Source organism: Armigeres subalbatus, chromosome 1, assembly GCF_024139115.2.
Source record: "Armigeres subalbatus isolate Guangzhou_Male chromosome 1, GZ_Asu_2, whole genome shotgun sequence".
Lineage (NCBI taxonomy): Eukaryota > Metazoa > Arthropoda > Insecta > Diptera > Culicidae > Armigeres > Armigeres subalbatus.
In genome coordinates, this window is record NC_085139.1 from 78,805,103 (window position 1) to 78,823,939 (window position 18,837).

General features: G+C 39.4%; 1 protein-coding gene across 12 annotated transcripts in view; it reads right to left on the minus strand.

The window, feature by feature from the left end:
- Positions 1-18,837, minus strand: part of LOC134227444 (uncharacterized) — a 625,652-nt gene that overhangs the window by 200,102 nt on the left and 406,713 nt on the right. For all 12 annotated transcript variants that reach the window (XM_062708982.1, XM_062709008.1, XM_062708989.1 and 9 more), the window contains one exon: positions 16,870-16,905. In XM_062708982.1, coding sequence (XP_062564966.1) covers positions 16,870-16,905 — 36 coding nt within the window. The remainder of the gene's footprint in view (positions 1-16,869; positions 16,906-18,837) is intronic.

An 18,837-nucleotide genomic window follows, 5' to 3' on the forward strand; every position in this document is an offset into this window, starting at 1 on the left:
CGAGCTGAACGAATATCTGTCTGACCGTGTGTATGTGTGTGTGCACACGAAAACCGAAAAACATTAGCCACTTTTTCATATAGTAATTCTTGACCGATTTTCTCGCAACAAGTTGCATTCTACAGGGGACAAAGCCTTGTTGATCACTATTAAATTTGATAACGATAAACCATTGCGTTTAAAATTTATCAAGAAAATGGAATCAAACTATATAAGCGTCATATAAGGTTGGTGTCTTGGCTAAATGCGAGAAAGGCAGTATCACCACTCGGTGAATTAGGTTGGTTTTTTTTTCGTTCGGTATGATCCACTGCGTCCACTTAATTGAACTTTTGTAGTATATCCGTGTAATTTGTTTAGTGCATGCCTTTCTGCTCCATTTCTACTGAGAAGAAACGAAGTAGTCGTTTTTATTCAGTTATCTCTCAATGTTAATGTGAGGCCTCTTAAGATTAAGGTACCGCCATTATACCCTTCGCAGACTGGCTTATACCAGCGGTTCTCAACCTAGGGTAAATGTACCCCAGGGGGTACCTTTAAGGGCCCCGGGGGGTACCTCGGACCAACATGCGTAATGGCGGAAGTATTACAATTCATATGAAACTTATTGATCAAGCTTTGATAATTAGGTTTTTTTAGATTCCAAAACTTTGTATTTTACATGATGTACAAGGCGATTAATAAATCTATAACCTATCGAATCCCACAACAACCAGCATAGTGTATATACGGCTGTGCAACAAAAGATCAAAACAAACAAAAAGTTTAGTGTATTTTTTTTTTCAAGAGGCTTGGAAACCTCAGAAGCGTCTCTTCAAGATGTTCAGGAACCTCTCTTTAAAAAGTTCGGAAAAATGCATTCAAGAAGTTCAGAAGCCTCCTTTCAAAACGTTCAGAAGCCTCATTCCAAGAGGCTCGGAAGCCTCATTCCAAGAGGCTCGGAAGCCTCCTTTCAAGAGGCTCGGAAGCCTCCTTTCAAGAGGCTCGGAAGCCTCCTTTCAAGAGGCTCGGAAGCCTCCTTTCAAGAGGCTCGGAAGCCTCCTTTCAAGTGGCTCGGAAGCCTCCTTTCAAGAGGCTCAGAAACCTCCCTTCAAGAGGCTCAGGCCTCCTTTCAAGAGGCTCAGAGCCTCCTTTCAAGAAGCTCGGAGCCTCCTTTTAAGAGGCTCAGAATCCTACTTTCAAGAGGCTCAGGAAGCCTCCTTTCAAGAGGCTCAGAAGCCTCCTTTCAAGAGGCTCAAGCCTCCTTTCAAGAGGCTCAGCCTTCTTTCAAGAGGCTCAGAGCCTTCTTTCAAGAGGCTCAGAAGCCTCCTTTCAAGAGGCTCAGAAGCCTCCTTTCAAGAGGCCTCAGAAGCCTCCTTTCAAGAGGCTCAGAGCCTCCTTTCAAGAGGCCTGGAAGCCTCCTTTCAAGAGGCCTCAGAGCCTCCTTTCAAGAGGCCTCAGAAGCCTCCTATCAAGAGGCTCAGAAGCCTCCTATCAAGAGGCCTCAAGCCTCCTATCAAGAGGCCTCAGAAGCCTCCTTTCAAGAGGCTCAGAAGCCTCCTTTCAAGAGGCTCAGAAGCCTCCTTTCAAGAGGCCTCAGAAGCCTCCTTTCAAGAGGCTCAGAAGCCTCCTTTCAAGAGGCTCAGAAGCCTCCTTTCAAGAGGCCTCGAAGCCTCCTTTCAAGAGGCCTCAGAAGCCTCCTTTCAAGAGGCTCAGAAGCCTCCTTTCAAGAGGCTCAAGCCTCCTTTCAAGAGGCTCAGAAGCCTCCTTTCAAGAGGCTCGAAGCCTCCTTTCAAGAGGCCTCAAGCCTCCTTTCAAGAGGCTCGGAAGCCTCCTTTCAAGAGGCTCGGAAGCCTCCTTTCAAGAGGCTCGGAAGCCTCCTTTCAAGAGGCTCGGAAGCCTCCTTTCAAGTTGTTCGAAAGCTTCCTTTAAGGCCAAATTTAAAAGGAAGCCTCCAAAAGTCCGTTTTTCATATTCGCGTTTTTTCATATTATTCATTTACAGCGAAAAAAAATAAGGGGGAACCGCTGGCTTATACCGGAGTTTGAAGATTCATGTCGTCGGCTTCGAAACCAGCCTAAGACTGAGTTACGTGTTTATAATTTACTCCATTGATAAAAGTGCAAAAGATGGGTCATCTAAAGGCAAATTATAGTCGTTCCATACTCTTCCGATCATCACCCATAAGTATTAACAAGAATAGTAAGAACTACAGAACAGTGTGGTAGATCTTACTCCGTAATGCACCACCAAAAAAGGTGTCTATCCAGCATAACGGGCTCCGTTAACTGCCTGGCTAATTGTTTGACTCCCCCAAGCCAATCATCCCCTCGGCACGGGTTGCCTGACACCTTGTGATTAGAGGGGTTAGAGACGTCATATTGCCAGCTTCAGTGTTGTACCGAGCCTGGCGATATAACCGGTTTCACACCGTTACGCACTACTTCAGAGTATCCATATCCCAGCGGAACGGGTCGGTACATACCTTGTATCTGCCGGTCAAATCCTGGACGAAGTTTAAGCAGCATGCAGAAATGGTATCGCTGGACATCTGCAAAGCGTACAACGTGGTACAACCGAAACTGAACCCCAGGCATTATAAAAACTGACGCTTTGGGGTTTATCCGGAAACAACAAGAAGCGAACGCCTGGTGCGACTTCGTGTTGGGGATGTCGTCCATAACGAATCGTTTATTCGGCCTCGAGTTGACCTCAACAAATTTCCCCGATCTTACTTGAATCCCAGCCCCGGTATACAACCATGCCGTGAGACTAGTAGCCGAAGCCGGCGTTCTGCCTGTCAGACACAAAGTCATCACTGCCCTCTGCAGCAAAGCAACCAGCTACTACGAGAGCACTAAATCTAGCGATAACAGCTGCCGTCCTCAAGATCTAGTTAACAAAGCGCTTGACGAACTCTACCGCACTAGGATCGATGAGTTGACAGAGAAGTAGACCGAAAATCGACATTTCCCTCAGAAGGTGTCAGAACAGGAAGCCCAATCAGGTCCATGCTCAGGCCCTCTAAACTAAATACCCGAACCGGGACATCTGTTCTACCGACGGATCTAAAGCCAATGGGAAGGTAAGTATTACCTTATCACTTAATCTTGTAGACGACTCTTACCAACTACGGGACCAATAGTCGGTGTGCTTCGCGGAAGCACCGGGCTTTTTCCAGACCTTGACCATCCTCAAGTCAGAACACATGTTGGTCGTCTCCGACTCTGCAAGCGCCCGGAAGGTACTCAGCAACCCGACCAACCTGGCCAGCCTTGACCATCTCTGAATTATGCATCAATGAAGATTGGAAAGTGATAACCATATAAAATACATTATAACTTGCCGGTACAAGTTACCTGGCTGATTTTGGCGTATGACTTACGTCTCTCTTTACTATACCAGGTGTCCACATTACGTTGTATTGAAAGATTTTAAACGTTAGTATCGTTCGTCTCAGTGACCGAATTTATTCGGTAAGCCCCTAAACCGACAAATTTTAAGTATGCCTTTCATGTCCATACTTGATAATAACCGAAAAACTTGTTTCAATAGGCCTAAAACTGTTTTCAATGTAAAACATTGAGTTAAAGAGAGCCTATAAATATGGGTACCGCATAATTCTTGCATCATTCCTTTATCATGTTCTGATTGGTGCAGACATCAGCAAATGAGCCACCGCTGGGTGTGCCGAGAAGGCATAAAATAGCGCAGCGCTGTTTTTTTTTATCTGACCTGGACAGGTGGAGTAACAGCAGCATCGACTCGACAGCAGATGGGCATTCGAAACTTTTAGCAAGGCAACATCGTCCGCATCATCTGATTTTTCGGTCCGGCAGAGTCGGGGCCAGCATCAGCCGAAGCATAGCCAGTACAGCAGCAGAAGAAGATCCAGAAGCAACCCACCCTGTAGACCCGACACCGCAGCAATGCCGAGCCGGTACCGGCAGCAGCAGCAGAGTCAAGCCGAGATCGACCGGTATCGCATCATTCGCATCGGTGTTTAGCCGGGACCGGCAGGCATTGACAACGAGCTGAGAAAAGCTGAAGAAAACCAAAAGATATGATTGAAATGTTCTGCAGAAGAAATCGTTTTGGTTTCGATCAAGATACTCCCTCGGTCGTATCTATGACAAAAGGTCGAAAGACATAAGGTCGAAAGGACTTAAGGTCAAAAGACAAAATGTCGAAAAGACAAAAGATCGAAAGGACAAAAGGTCGAAAAGACAAAACGTCGAAAAGACAAAACGTCGAAAGGGACAGAAGGTCGAAAAGACAAAAGGTCTAAAGGGACAAAAGGTCAAAAAAGACAAAAGATCAAAAGGGACAAAAGGTCGAAAAAGACAAAACGTCGAAAGGGAAATAATAACACACTCGTCTCATCAATCAAAGTAATCCCTGGAAGAGTTAATTTCCGGCCCTTATCAGGGCCAAAAGAGTTGATAATTATTTTCATAATTGGTTGGCATTTATCATTGGTTCGCGGTCGCTGCATTAAGGCAGTTCGCATCCCGCTGGTTCCATATGGAGAACCAGCACACGTCGGTGGAAACGCTGCATGAAGACAGCTTTGCATTCGCTATGGATCACACAACCTCACTTTTACAGTCCATTAGAACATGACGCAACAGATGGAGATAGATAGTGTATGTCTTCAAAGCAAACGGTTCTTCTGAGGGTTTAGGACCATTTGGCCGAATGCCGTTTGGCCGAAAGAGTCATTTGGCCGAATGCCGTTCGGCCGAATAGTTAAAATTTGTTTGCTTATTAAGTGAAGTGAAAAGTAAGATGTTCGAAGGAAGAAGGAAAAAGAAAGGAGGAAGGAGGAAGAAGGAAAAAGGGAGAAGGAAAAAGGAAGAAGAAAGATAGAAGAAGGAAGAATGAAAAAAAAACCCTGATTAATCCACCTAGCGGTGATGATGCCTTTCTCGCTCGTTCAAAATAGTTGATAAACATATATGAAAAGTCTAAAATAACAATTGGTGAATAAGACTTATTTTTCACATTTATTTATACCAGATGAACCGGCCTAGGGTCGAAGATCTCGTAAATAAAGATAGAATGAATTGAAAATTCACATTTGTTATAATTGCTGCCGGATGCAATTTGTTGCAAGCAAATCGGATGAGGTTAAGTGCCCGGAAAATGAGGTTGTGCAATTGCACAAATCGAGTTTCAGGCATAGTATAAAATTTTGTATTTTGGCCATAACTTTTGAGCCCATAGTGAGTTCGGGCTGATTTTTAATGTGAAACAATGGAACAGGATTCGCCGTTTAAATAATCGGTTCAGGATAAGATTTCGAAAAATGAGTTAGATTTTTTTGCACACATGCACATACACATACTTCTTCTGAAAAAGTTCGTATCGTTTGCTTTGAATACGAGAAAAGCAAAAAAACGGTGGTGAGAAAAAACAAAAGTTTCCATTTATCAAACTTTTGAGTGCTTTCCGTTTTGAAGCCAAAATCCAGCTTAGACTTCTATCATCCAATCAATAAGTTAGCTTTTTTGAAATTGTTGTTTTGAATAATATGATTCTTCATGTAAATAAAAATTCAGATGACCCTTCCCGTCAAAAATTGTATTTCGTTTCATTATTTCAGTCGATTCTTTGGCTTAATTAAGGTCAACTTTCCCAAAGAACCCATATTTTTTTAAGCCTCTAACTTTTAAATCCAAGGGCCTCATACGCCTGTCACTGGCGAACAAAGCTCGTGTACTCTGCATCGAAGCTTAGAACCGGTGCACATAGGGGTATTTTCGCAATCTAGCCGGAATAAATTTTTTTATCTCTCAAACTGCTATACTTCACCTTATTTTATGATACTGTGATGATAATTTAGCTGAAATATAAGTTTTCTTAATTTTCACTTTTTGACCAATGTGCTTTACCCTTTAAAACCTTGAAAAACATTAATAATTTCAATTAATTCGTTCTCGTCATAGCTTCTACCGAAATCAGTTCAACTCTATGTGTTTGCAAGGGGAAACATAGAGCTAAAAGATGGTGTCATGGAAATTCCTCTATGACTCTTCCTCTTTTCATAGGGATGTTGAATGTATGATATAGGTCATAAATGCCTTAAATACAGTACCAAACTAAAAACATCCGCTTTCAAAATGGCGCAAATTTGCGCAAGATTTTTCTTCTGGATCCTAAAACATGGACATAAATGCGTCCTCTCTATACTGAAATATTACCGAATAGCATCGAATAAGTGTTTTATGCTTATTGAAAATATGAGGAACATTAACTAGTTTTAGCTCGAAAATGGACTTCGAATTACACTTTTGTATTTCTATTCAGAATCATTTATTCTTGTCAAAAACACGTTTAAATGATACTATTTTGTCTACTTTTTCATGGTATGTACTGATCTGTGGATTACTGTGACAAATATTTGACCACAATAAAACATACCGAACGTAATCAAATTCAACAGAGAAAACCGGTAATTTCCTTAATGAAAAACCTCTAACTTTCTAGAAGTGTAGTGGTAAAACTTTAAATCTAAAAAGAAAACCTAGTGCTAGGAGTGGCTCGTCTACTATTCAGAGAAGTTTGACACATATTTAGACTGCTCTAGGACAATTTTGAAAATTTAACTTTATTCCGGCTAGAATGACGAAATACCCCTATGTGCGGTGTTAGGGCGCAATCGTTAATGTGAACATTTTTATATTCGGTTAGTTACTGCAAATAAATTCTTTTTCGAGTCCCTATAATCAAGCAGGTATCTCAAGCATCCCACATCGTTTTATTGCTGCATGATTGAGTGTTTAATTTTGATAAAATATCGAAAACAAAAGTCTGCATAAAAATTGCCTCGTCTTAAGGACATAGTTGGAAGAGTACCACGATGGCCGCCAATATGGCACCGGACCCTCCACGGGCCAACCCCACACCTCCCGCACTCCTCTCCTACCAACATTCGAATGCATCGAACAGCATCGAACAAAAGTTTAATATTCAAATTACTAACCTGCTCACAGCATATTTATTCACTTCCCGTGATAATGAACATGTTTCTCCAAAGAGTCTTATGCATTTTGGCTCGAATAATATCATAAATCAGCAGTTTCGTGCCAATTTATTTGCCGTTCGCGATTTGGTGGGCTTATCACTGCACTTCACTTCTTCTCAAAGGGCACTGAAAAAATCAAGTTTTCACTCACTTCTCCGCACATGAGGAGCCCGAAATGTTGATGGAATGCAAATTAAACATCACTTTTCGAAATCAGTCACTTGTTTAAACCGAAAACTTAATATAAACTGCTATTTATGCCCGAAAAAAACGATTAAAAACTGATCGCGGAGCGAATGTAAACAACGGCACCGGCAGCAGCAAACTAATAATTAGGGTGGCTCAAAAAATAATTTTGCTCCGCCACGCTCAGTCGATTGTGATTTATAATTTGGGTGTCATCCGATGGTTTGGGCTGGTTTGAATAGAGGCTTACCGTGCACAAGTCGTTTCAGGTTTGTATGACAGTTTATATGGCGAGGTTGAATGTAACATTATTCTGATTGTGGTGCTTCGTCATTGGGCCCTGGCGAGGGGGGAGACCATATGACTGGATGAAATATTCAAGAGCTTCAACTCCATAGACAATCCATATTGAATTGTCTTTCCAATAGTTGCGAGTCGATTTTAATCAAGGTTGCGAATCTTTAGCATGATAATTGGGCTTCTCAGAAGGCATCAGTGAAACGTGCAATTCAACAAAATACCCAGAATTTGTCTGTGATATCTATCGCACCAGGGGCAGATACTGCTAGTCTAGTCTAGTCTACACTATCGCACCAGTGGCAGATGCTTCATACAAAAAGTGTGACATGGGGGTGAGTGGGGTATAAAATGCTATTTTTGCGTATACGTAATCAATGGATCTTTCCTGCGGTGCGGTGTTCTTTCAGTAAAGTCCCTGGAATGTTGCTTTCAGCTATGTGGGTTCTCTTTTCGCCAGCGTATGGAGGGGAGGCACTGTAGCCAGTGTAATAAAAGGTTTAGTTTCCATACTAGTTTTCATACAAACTTGAACCGGCATGCGCTCAACCACTTTTTGTTCAAATCGGTTTTTGGAGGACACTCGGAGCATGGGACGGAATCGAGTGAGCGTGGTGGTGCTGGGTCGTTTTTTGAACCACCCTAGTAATATTCTTTGTTTTTTTAATACGACACCAATACTACTACAGTATATGACAGTTTTTATTGTACAAATACTTTCAAAGCTTTGTTTTGGTACTCAACCCACCTTCACCTTAACAAAAAGGTGGTAGAGAATTAACTATGTTGTTTACAGTTTAGAGCCAAATCCAGATGTCACACATGTTGGGGTAGGGATTCAGTGCTCCGCCTTCTCACCCTGATTAAATCAAAAGATGTTTTAGTTACAAGATAAAGTTTGTCGCTGTCGTCGCTGTCCGGAACATCTTTTGCCGACGATGATAGGGGAGCTAAATGTCAAAGAAGGAAAATCCATACGATTTGACAGCTTGATACCCAACATGTTCCGGACAGCAGAACAAAGGGAACCGAAGCGACAATCTTTATCTAGTAACTAAAATATCTTTTATTAAATCGAAAACAAAAACCAAAAACGTGTGCATGTGTGAACCGGTCTGCAAAAATTCACTCGATGTTCTTTCAAAATCGGGTTAATCTTAAAAAACAGCACTTTTTCGATTTTTGTTTTGAATTTAAAAAAAAATTAGTGGCGTAAAAAAATATAGGTTAATTGGGAATGTTGACCTTAAATAAGCCAAAGAATCGATTAAGGGAATGAACATTTTTGACGAGAAAGGTAAATTTTGCTGATGAGCAGTTCCATTTTGTCATTATCATTCAAACACTTTTCAACAAGATTTATAAATTTGATCCGACTTAAAAAAATCTGAAGAGAATTCTACTGGGGTTGCTTTTCTTTATATGGAAAGCATTTCGCAGTAATTGGTATGAATGTATGGTTAAAATTGAATATTTTAATTTCTAAACTGATTCAAAATTATTTATCAGATCACTCTTTACGATTCAAGCACAAAATCTGATAGATAACGCGTGACAGAGCTAGTGTTACCAAAATCAGCATTCTTGAGCTCATATTGTGCAATACTTTATATCGTAATGATAACATATATCGGAAAATCGAAAATCGTTGCTTACCTTCGTGTAATTTGTTATGGATTATAGCAAGGATGTTTTCGATCATTTAGTAATATAGTTTCGATAATTTAGTAGTTTGTCAATAACTCATTCCAGAGGTTAAATTTCAAAAGTGATATGTGGAGGACTCTAGAGCGAAGGTTTCTACAACTCTGCCTAATTGTTGTTTCTATTGCACTAATAACAGAGTTGTAGCGCTAGTTGCAGTAACTTATTATACAGACTGATCGAAATTTTGTTATCATTTAGAATTAGTAATTAGTGCTTTAACTCTGTTATTAGTTGAATTAAAACAACAAACTATTAGGCAGAGCTGTAGAAAAATAATCGCACTAGAACTCTGATGTAACACGTTTTGACATTTAACCTCTGGAATGAGTCATTGTAGTTTGTCAATGATCGAACTAAGACTATTAAATTATCTAAAACATACTTGGATTATAGAAAAGTTTGAATACTTTTTCTACTGACTTCCAAAAATAGAAAATTTTCTCCGAAGCCTACCAAAACTCATTTTCCCCTACATAATCTGAGTGTTTTTTATTTGAATTCTTCTAACAGACATGCTGTCACTATGAACGGGGTTCCAATTATTTGGTCTAGCGAATGAATTAACTATCAAAAACCACACAGAAGGTATGCAAGCAAAAAGGTACAAATATAGTAAGTGAATATTCATAGAAAATCAAAATCTTAAAATATATTTTTGATTTACAAACTAATTGTTATGCCAGCCATGTTTTACATATACCGTGCCAATATGGGTTATTTGCTGCAACGCCAGGAAGAATGCATTTACAGAGGATTCAAAATAAAATGTTGAAATTGATTTTGAAGTTGCTTCCCTGCGCACCAAAACAATAAGAATATTACATGTGACTTATTTGAATGAAATGACACAAAAGCACCTGACGTAAACTCAATCGTACCGTTTTGACTCAAATCCCGAACATGACTTATATTCCGATATAACTAAACTTTTTATCGGTTCAGATTATATGCCACCGAACCAAAGCACAGCCCCCGGTGCGTTACCGCACGTATGCACAAGCAGCTTATGTCTTGATTTGATGTAGTGAAATAGTTATTTATTGCAAATCGCGTAGCCTCTTGTTCTTCGAAGCTCAGTGGTAACGTGATAGGCTTTCATTCAGAGGATTTATGTTCGATCCTCGTGTAAGCCATCTTTTTTTTTCAAAACTCATATTTTCTAGGTGTGGTATAATACGCATTGCAAGAAAAATTTTAAATCCTAGAAAATTCAAGCGCCGTTAAAAAAAATTTTTTTTAAAATATTTTCCATGCTAATAATCAATGGAACCTAATGCTGTGTATTGTTTATATTTATATTCATGGCATTTCTATAATTGAATCCATCTGATTATTTGGAATATTTGAAAGAATTCAGGTCTAAACTTTAGATGATGGAGGTAGGAAATGAAACATAAATACATAAGTTGAGAATCGATATGTACTCAACAGTTTTCTTTAATGATTGTTAGCAGAAACAAAATAGCTTTTGATTTATCTTGGCAGTAATCAAACTTGCCCACCGAGTTTCAATAGACAGTAAACATATGTAGGAAATTATATTCTATTGCTTCAATGCACAAAAGAAAATATGCTTTACTGAATAGAAAAAGACATAATTTATTCAATAAAATTAGAAGCATGCGAGTTTATTGTGCAGCAGACGCTATATCCAAGGAATTGATACCGGGGATTTCCCTCTGCGCGTTATTTCCGGGGAGCTATCCAGAATTTTCTTTTTTTCCGTAATACATACTCATGAACCAGTTTCCCCAAATCTCATTTGCTCGGATCAACATTCAACCCAGCTGAGCTAAAAATAGAACATTGCCGCACGCAATGCGATGTGTGTTGGTGATGCTTCCTTCGGCAATATTCATCCGACGGCAAGAGACTGAAGCGAATGCGCATGCGTACCGCGTCTTCCCGCACACCAGCTGCGCTCCCATATGCTGATTGAACGCCACAAAGAATGATGCATGCATATGCGTAAAAATAGAACAGAGGCACGGCTTGCCGCTGATGCTACGATGGTTAAGCCGACCGATCCACAGTGGCGGAAACCCAGACAAAACCCAAAACAAATCGTTCTTTCGTGAAGCTGATATTATTTTAATTTTGCACATTTAGTCAATGATAATTCCTCAATTTGTTAATTGTAGTTGGTAAATTAAATTTTTGGTGACTTGGTTCAAGTTGATGGTGTAACATACATGTATGGGAAAATTAAATTTGACTAAATTTTGTATCGGGAAAGATTCGGAAATAACTGATATGATGCATTGAAATATATATTTTGTCACTTAACAGTGGTTAGTTTGGCGAATTGCGCCTTGCTTCACCAAAGCGGGAAATTTACTGTTTCAAGGTAAGAATTAAAACGCTGCTGTTATCATAAGTCTTCGGCTTCCGGAAGTCTTTGGATAGCATAGCATATGCCGGATAACTATTTAAATTTCAAAATGAATTCAGCGTTACAAAATTACTGTTGCTAAATTTTAAGCGCAATCGTAGGTTTAGTCGAGCATTTGTGTGGGGGACCACCACTGCGCGACGGCACATTGCCATTCCTTCTTTTAGGTGCATTCGAACGGGAAAGCGTTGAACGTGTTAAACAAATCACGATGCTTTTTGAAATTGCTATATGAGGACTGAGGAGTATTTACAGGCTGTTATATAGGGTATTTGTGCTTTTCTTAGCGCTTGATAGCAATACGACATGAGAAAAGTTATGTCTAACGTTTAGCAGAGAAGAGGATTTTTTATTATTGAACGGATATCCTATCGTAAAAAGGTCACCCCAAATTACTATTTAGTAATTTGCATAGGGCACCCGTAACCTGAGGGGTTCTTATTGATACTTCCCATTATCATACACATACGTGTCTACTAGTTTGGATGTAATTATGCAATTATACCAATTTTGCATTAACATCCTCGAATCAATATTGAATCTACTTTTTTCTTAATTAAAGTAACAGCGTATCCAAGCGATTTCAATAGTTTATCTATTAGAGCATCATTACTGGGCGCGAGTGTTTTGATCATCCTCGCAGCGCTGTCATTTTAGTTCAGTCACTCTTTTTCGCACTGGTCACTATTTTCGGTTATCATTTGGTGGCTGCATTCCGTACAGGTGACGTTTAATAGTTCATCAAATAGCAGCGCTGTTATCGCGCTACCAAATTTGATCACCTGTCCGCTGCGCTATTGTTTTAGCAGCACGTTTAGTAGCGACCGGAAAAGTGTCAAGTAATGATACTGCGCTGCCAAACGGCTTATACTCACCACTGGCAATCTTGCTCTAAGTTAATGTATTGAAACTGTATATTTTAATAACCAACGGTAGAAGCTAATGTTTTCTTTTCTCGATCCATTAATACTTCCAGTATAGGAATAGGTACCCTAGCAGGATAAACTCTGATGCTTATAGAGGTAATGAATATATGCCCAATTCGATGATTTATATTTGTATGTATCTTGTCACATACTATGTGTATTGATGGTGCTGTGGTGTAGTAGCCGCTTCCCGATCAAGAGATCACGAGTTCGAATCCAGATTGGAGCATTTTGCTTTTTTTTTGCACGTTAAAACAGTTTTTTGGCCATAACTCCGAAACGCAAAGTCCAATCGATCTAATTTTAAATAGGAACCAATGGGACTGCATTCCGCGTCGAATGCAACTTGTTGCGAACAAATCGGATAATGATAAATGCCCAAAAACGTGTCTCACATTTTTGTACACATACACACACACACACACATACATACACACATACAGACATCACCTCAATTCGTCGAGCTGAGTCGATTGGTATATAACACTATGGGTCTCCGAGCCTTCTATAAAAAGTTCGGTTTTGTACCAGTTCTATAGCCTTTCCGTATACTTAGTATACGAGAAAGGCAAAAAGAAAGAATGGAGAAGTAAGAAGTTAATATCCCTCAAAAACAAACCATCATCATCGCAAAGCATTTAGTCTTTTTCATAACATCACGCGATGTACATCGTTATTTGAAAAGATTGTTTTCTTCTTATTTTGACTAAGCCGAAACAAACAGCCTTTTTCAAGGCTTTAAGAGTTATATAATTTTCTCCTTCAGTCGGTATCGAACATACTCGGAGGCCCTTCAGTCGAAGGACAGATATACAATCCACATCCTCTGCTGAGCCAACTAGTGGCGCATTCCAGGCAGTTGGAAGTCAGTGGGAAGATTGCAGCTGTCGGAACTTGATTCAAAACGGTACTTCCTGAATAGTTTTAGATTATTTTTGTTCGACGTAGTTTTCGGTGTCGGTTGATGAAAAGGCGTTGCCAAAGAATAGTATACAAGGCCGATTTTTTATCCAAATTAGTTTTGTGAGAGATTTGGACATATTATGTATTTTTAAAGACATGGTCAAGTCAAGTCCTACGTTTATTTCGTGATTATGTCACAGACATTACCCACTGTTCGTTTTTCCTCTATAATATTATATTATCCTCTATAATAGTATTATATATTAAATTTGCCCTCGGCACCCCTCTGGTGCCAGAAGTATCAAAATAGAATAACAAAATGGCTTGATCAAATTGTAATTTTACAAAAAAGAAAATAAGAAATTGCCAATAAAGAAATCAGGTTATGAGCAATACATAATTATAAAATTTCCACAAATATTGCAAATTATCCATAAATAATTGAGACTATTCCATAAAACAAAATTAAATTATCACTTTTAAAAGCAAACATTGCAATTATGTATAAGAGAAGAATTTTTCATAAATAAATCAAAACGTTCCACGGGAAAAAAAATCCATAAATAGGGTAAATCACTACTTGGGCCTATGGACCCGGTTCCCGGCTCACTGCACAGAAAACTAATGATTCATACTGTTTGGAAGCCGTAGGTTTATGATTGATAATTTTTAAAAAGTCTCCCATTTATTTTTCACAATACTCAATATTTTTCAATCACTTGTTTTACTCCTAATTGATCCAATTGTAGAAAATAAAAATGTAGATTTCAAAATCTCGCTCTCTGATGCCACACCACTGAGCCGGAGTGATTCTTTCCACTTTTACAAAACGGTATCATCAAATAAACACCTACCTGAAAATCGTCCTAGTGCTCGTTACAATCATTGCTTCAAGCTTTTAATCAACATACCATAATGCTTAACACACGCACTTCAATCTAATCACTAGAACGTATCACTAGAACTTATATAAACATAATTATAATACATTAAAAAATATAGTCTCAAACCGAACAAAAAATCACCTCGGCCCAAAAACTTCTAGCCGCACCGTGCTGCCAAAAGGCCAGGAGAATGAAAATGATCCTTCATCGTTAATAGGAAAACTGTCTAATACGTTGACGCTATCATGTTATTTATAATTTTCTCGATTTCAAAAGGTGAAAAAAATATTGTTTTTAAGTATTTGGAAAAAATTTGGATGAGTAAATATATCTTCTCAACCAAATAAAAATGATTATGAATGATACCATCTGGCATCTTGTTGTCGTGGAACGTGCATATTTTTGTTTACGTCGCATTTTCTACCGTCCCGAGAGAGAATGAGAGAAAAATGTTGAGAGATTGAGTGAAATTTTGCTTAGGCTGGAACTGGTTTTATGATATGCCGAATGGAAATGGCTAGGACTGAAATGAGTGCTGCACCTCGTTAATTTAAATCAAATAAAAGCTTTTTTGAACGATATTTAGCACGAATAGCTATTTTTTAAGCAGAAGTGAACCCCAATGCAGTATTATACAGCCCTCAAAATTCAGGAAAAGTTGCTTCCTGTCATAAATATCAATTGAATAATGCAGTCGTACGCATGTTAGGCCGGGAATGGGGTAAGAAACCCTAATTCAATTAGTAATAAACAATTACAAATAAAATAGACCCCATCTGGCGGTTCTCAGCCTTTTATTCAAAATCTCCTATCTACCTGTGGTACAGACTCCCAATTTTAAGGAGAATAGAATTTTCAAAATGATGGTTCTCAGCAGGCATGCATACGAATTTGTTTCAGTTTTCCGCAACCTATTACAAAATTCCTATAGTTTTGGAGACATTCGTCATCATCATTTTGAAAATTGACATGGATCCGGGATAATGATGGGAGTACTGGGGTAAGCTTCCATCCCGGTAAAATGGTCACTTCCTGATCGAGCCGCAAACACGACACCCTGGTTTCCTGGGGAAAGTGGTTACTCTTTGATCAATTCTTTAACCAGGCTTGCAAGCTGGCCAGCGAACTTCCCAACTCCGAATAGATTGATTTTTTGTTAGCAGCCCTGTAAATGAATAATCCGTCCAGAAGTTTTGAAAAACGGTGATCTTCAGAAAAAAAGAAATACATAATTCCAACACGTCACCCCTTATTCACCGCTGCATGAACAGCGTTTATGTTTCGCATGCTCTGCTCCACTATACCCGAGTCGGCTCGACCGAACGGAGTACCCGAACGAGCCGGTAATCAAATGTTTACGACCTTTCCGGCCGTCATCCTGTACCATTTCAATTACCAACCATGCAGCTGAGAGGATGGCAGGTTACGCACACTTCAACTGGACTGCACTGAATGAAGTGAAGGCCGGCGAGTGTATGCTTGGACATGTGCTCATTAAGTCGCTGCCTGGTCCCCATCGTTCGGAGTGTACGCGCCGGGGAATAATTTGAACCAAGTCAAGTGAGGCGGCGGCGGTGCCGACTTCGTCATAATCGTAAAAAAATCGTACAAATGGCGCTTTAATTTTCTGTTATTAAAAAAAGCAGCCCGAAATTCGATTTGTTCTCTAATCCTTCAATAACTTGAGGTAGCCTTTCTGAGGAGGGTTTTGAGTGACGTAGGCGTGTATAGATGGTAAGTATTTTTGTTTATCAAAATAATATCTTGAATTGTTTCTTCTAGAATTTACTTGATATTACTCTGAATTCAACATAATAAAGCTTTCAAGTTTTTCGGAATCTAACATTTCTTTTATTTAAAATGTTATCAGAATATCAACAAGTAATTAGTTGAAGTAGGATCCTGAAGAATAGGCTCGAGTTCCAACAAATGTATAATTAAATTGTGCTCGTCAGTTAACGTGGAAATTGAGTTAGCTTCTGTTCCCTAATGTTATTACTGCATTGCGAGTACTACGTGTTTTATACACATTGTGCCATAGGTTTCCGCGCATACTGACATCGGCTTACAACTGCGAGCATAATGCAAAGTGTACACTGGATATGCACCTGATTTCCATTCCTGTGACGCCTGTGTCCATCGCAAAACAACGCGCAGTCGTTCGCTGTGAAATTTAGTTTCGGCTGCGTGGTTTTATTGCCCCCCGAGGGGCTACCGCAGCGCATCCACATCGAGCATATTCTGATGTACTTTTATGTCGCTGGTTACCCGGTTATTTGTTTGCAATACCTAAAGCAGATGAAAATGCGATCGACGGTATATCCTTAATGACAAATGACGCTGTAAAAATTCAATTTCCAAACGCCCGATAAGACATGGAGGAATAAATTGTGCATAAATTGTAGACGTACGAATGCGCTCTCGTTCGGACTCCGCAACCAGAATTGTGGGGTACTTAATACTTGTTCAAAGAGCCTTTTAGATAGACGGTGAAGTATTTTTATTACCTCGTTTCGTAGGTTCGAAAAATGCAATGCTACATATGTGTTAATTGAAAAGGGTACGCACCTGTTCCCGATTCTGGACCGACTCGCGCTGATGAGGCTGTAAGAAAAGATAAGGAAGATTGTTTAATGGAATTTTTGATAAACCGGCGTTTTTATTAGTTCATTTTGTGACATCAATGAAGGCTACTAATCCCTTTCGAAGTACTATGCGATAAGCAATCAACTCGAGAAAACATTCAATTCAGACGTCAAAATCAACCGTTTTTGCACATTATTGCACCACTCACTATCTTGAACGATCGGTTCGGTGCTAAATTTGTTTCCTTCCTTCTTTGACAACGTTTATTGCCAACAAAACCTACTTGATCCGCAACGCTGGCGCTTGCGGCAAATTTCAGCTGCCTGCGTCGAAAGCTCGATTTAATTCCAAAACCAATCGTTCAGTTCAGTTCATTCCAGTTTACGGGGGGGAAGAACTGTCAATCTTGTTGCACCACAGAGTATTCCTCACAGTGAACGAGAAGAGCCACAAATCTGGCAGGCAACATGACACCCGAAGCTTGGCGAATCAGATTGGATTGATAGTATTGGGCGGTTTGGAACTGGCAGCTGAACAGAACTGGTAAAAAAAGGTAAGGGTTTTGTCTCTGAACTGATGTTGTGCGAAACATTCGGTGGTATCAATTTGATTTCAATGAAGGTGCACCCAATACTAAAGTTGCAGCCTTTACTTTGATTGAGAACAAACAGAGTCAGACCCGCCAGCGCAGTACTTCCCGGCGGACAAGTCTGAAATTGTTTGGAGACGAGGATTATAAGTGCTATGGTGGTATTTCATATGCAAATATCTTGACAGTGAAAAAATGTCTAGCACTATAGGGTTACTGGTCTAGCTTTTTATATAACAGCTCCCATATTCATCCCATCACGGACAAAGTAATGGGAAGAGATGAATTTGTTTTGAATTTTTGTAAATTATGTTCGCAGTCATCACGCACTCAATCAGGTCGCATATGATGTCAAATAAAATGCCTTATCCATGCTGGTTGTACGTATGTGATCGCCACCACTTCAGCGTCGTATGTGACATTCTGTACGATTTTATGATGACTACCAGCCGGAATGGCAAAGCTGTTGCTTTATTTTGACGTAAACTACGTCTAAGGGGAAGACTCGGATACAGGGTGTAAAATGAAAATTTCAAAATTGGGGACCGTCACGAAATCATGTAAGATTTGTAACATTAATAGGTCCTTTATCTTTCAATGGATTTTAAAGATTTATATATCAATCGATTCGCAAACTCTCTACCAATTTGCCAGTAGTATTGAAACTTTTGAGTATCAACGCTAAACTATTGAAAATTTTAGTTCTTTCAGGCATCATGCATCCCCTATACAGCGCGTTCCAATCCTTGGTAATTGCCTACTTTTAGGGTATTATCAATTGTTGAACTGGGGTGTATGAATTGGGTGGCCCAGCTGCTAGACAGGGGTCCCTACTCCATCACAGAGTGGGAGATGCTACTAAAGTTGGGAAGTAGTGTCGGTGGGATGTTTCCTTCTCTTCTATATAGAGCAGTGGTGCTCAGAACTATGGGCGTTTTTTCCTTAATATACTTCTCACACAATAAAAATGAGCTTTGACCATACAAACTAGCACTTGATCGAAAGCTTTCAAATATATCTATCTGCTGAGGGTAATAAAACGGATATTGGTGTTAAATTTACTCCGTACGAAACGATCGAATCAAAACAAAAGTGCGCAAGGTAATTTTACTTCGATCAATTCGTACGAAGTGATTTTAACACAAATATTCGTTTTAATATTCTGCTGATAGATATATTTGAAAGGGCAGCCCTTACTTTGCACCGTTCAATGTGGAAAAACGATCCATAAAAGAATGAAAAACGATCCATAAATAACATCTGAATGTTCCATAAAACGCTATCATAAATCCATAAAATAGTTCGAGAGATTCCATAAAGAATAATTCTATGATCCATAAAACTTTGAAAAATGATCCATA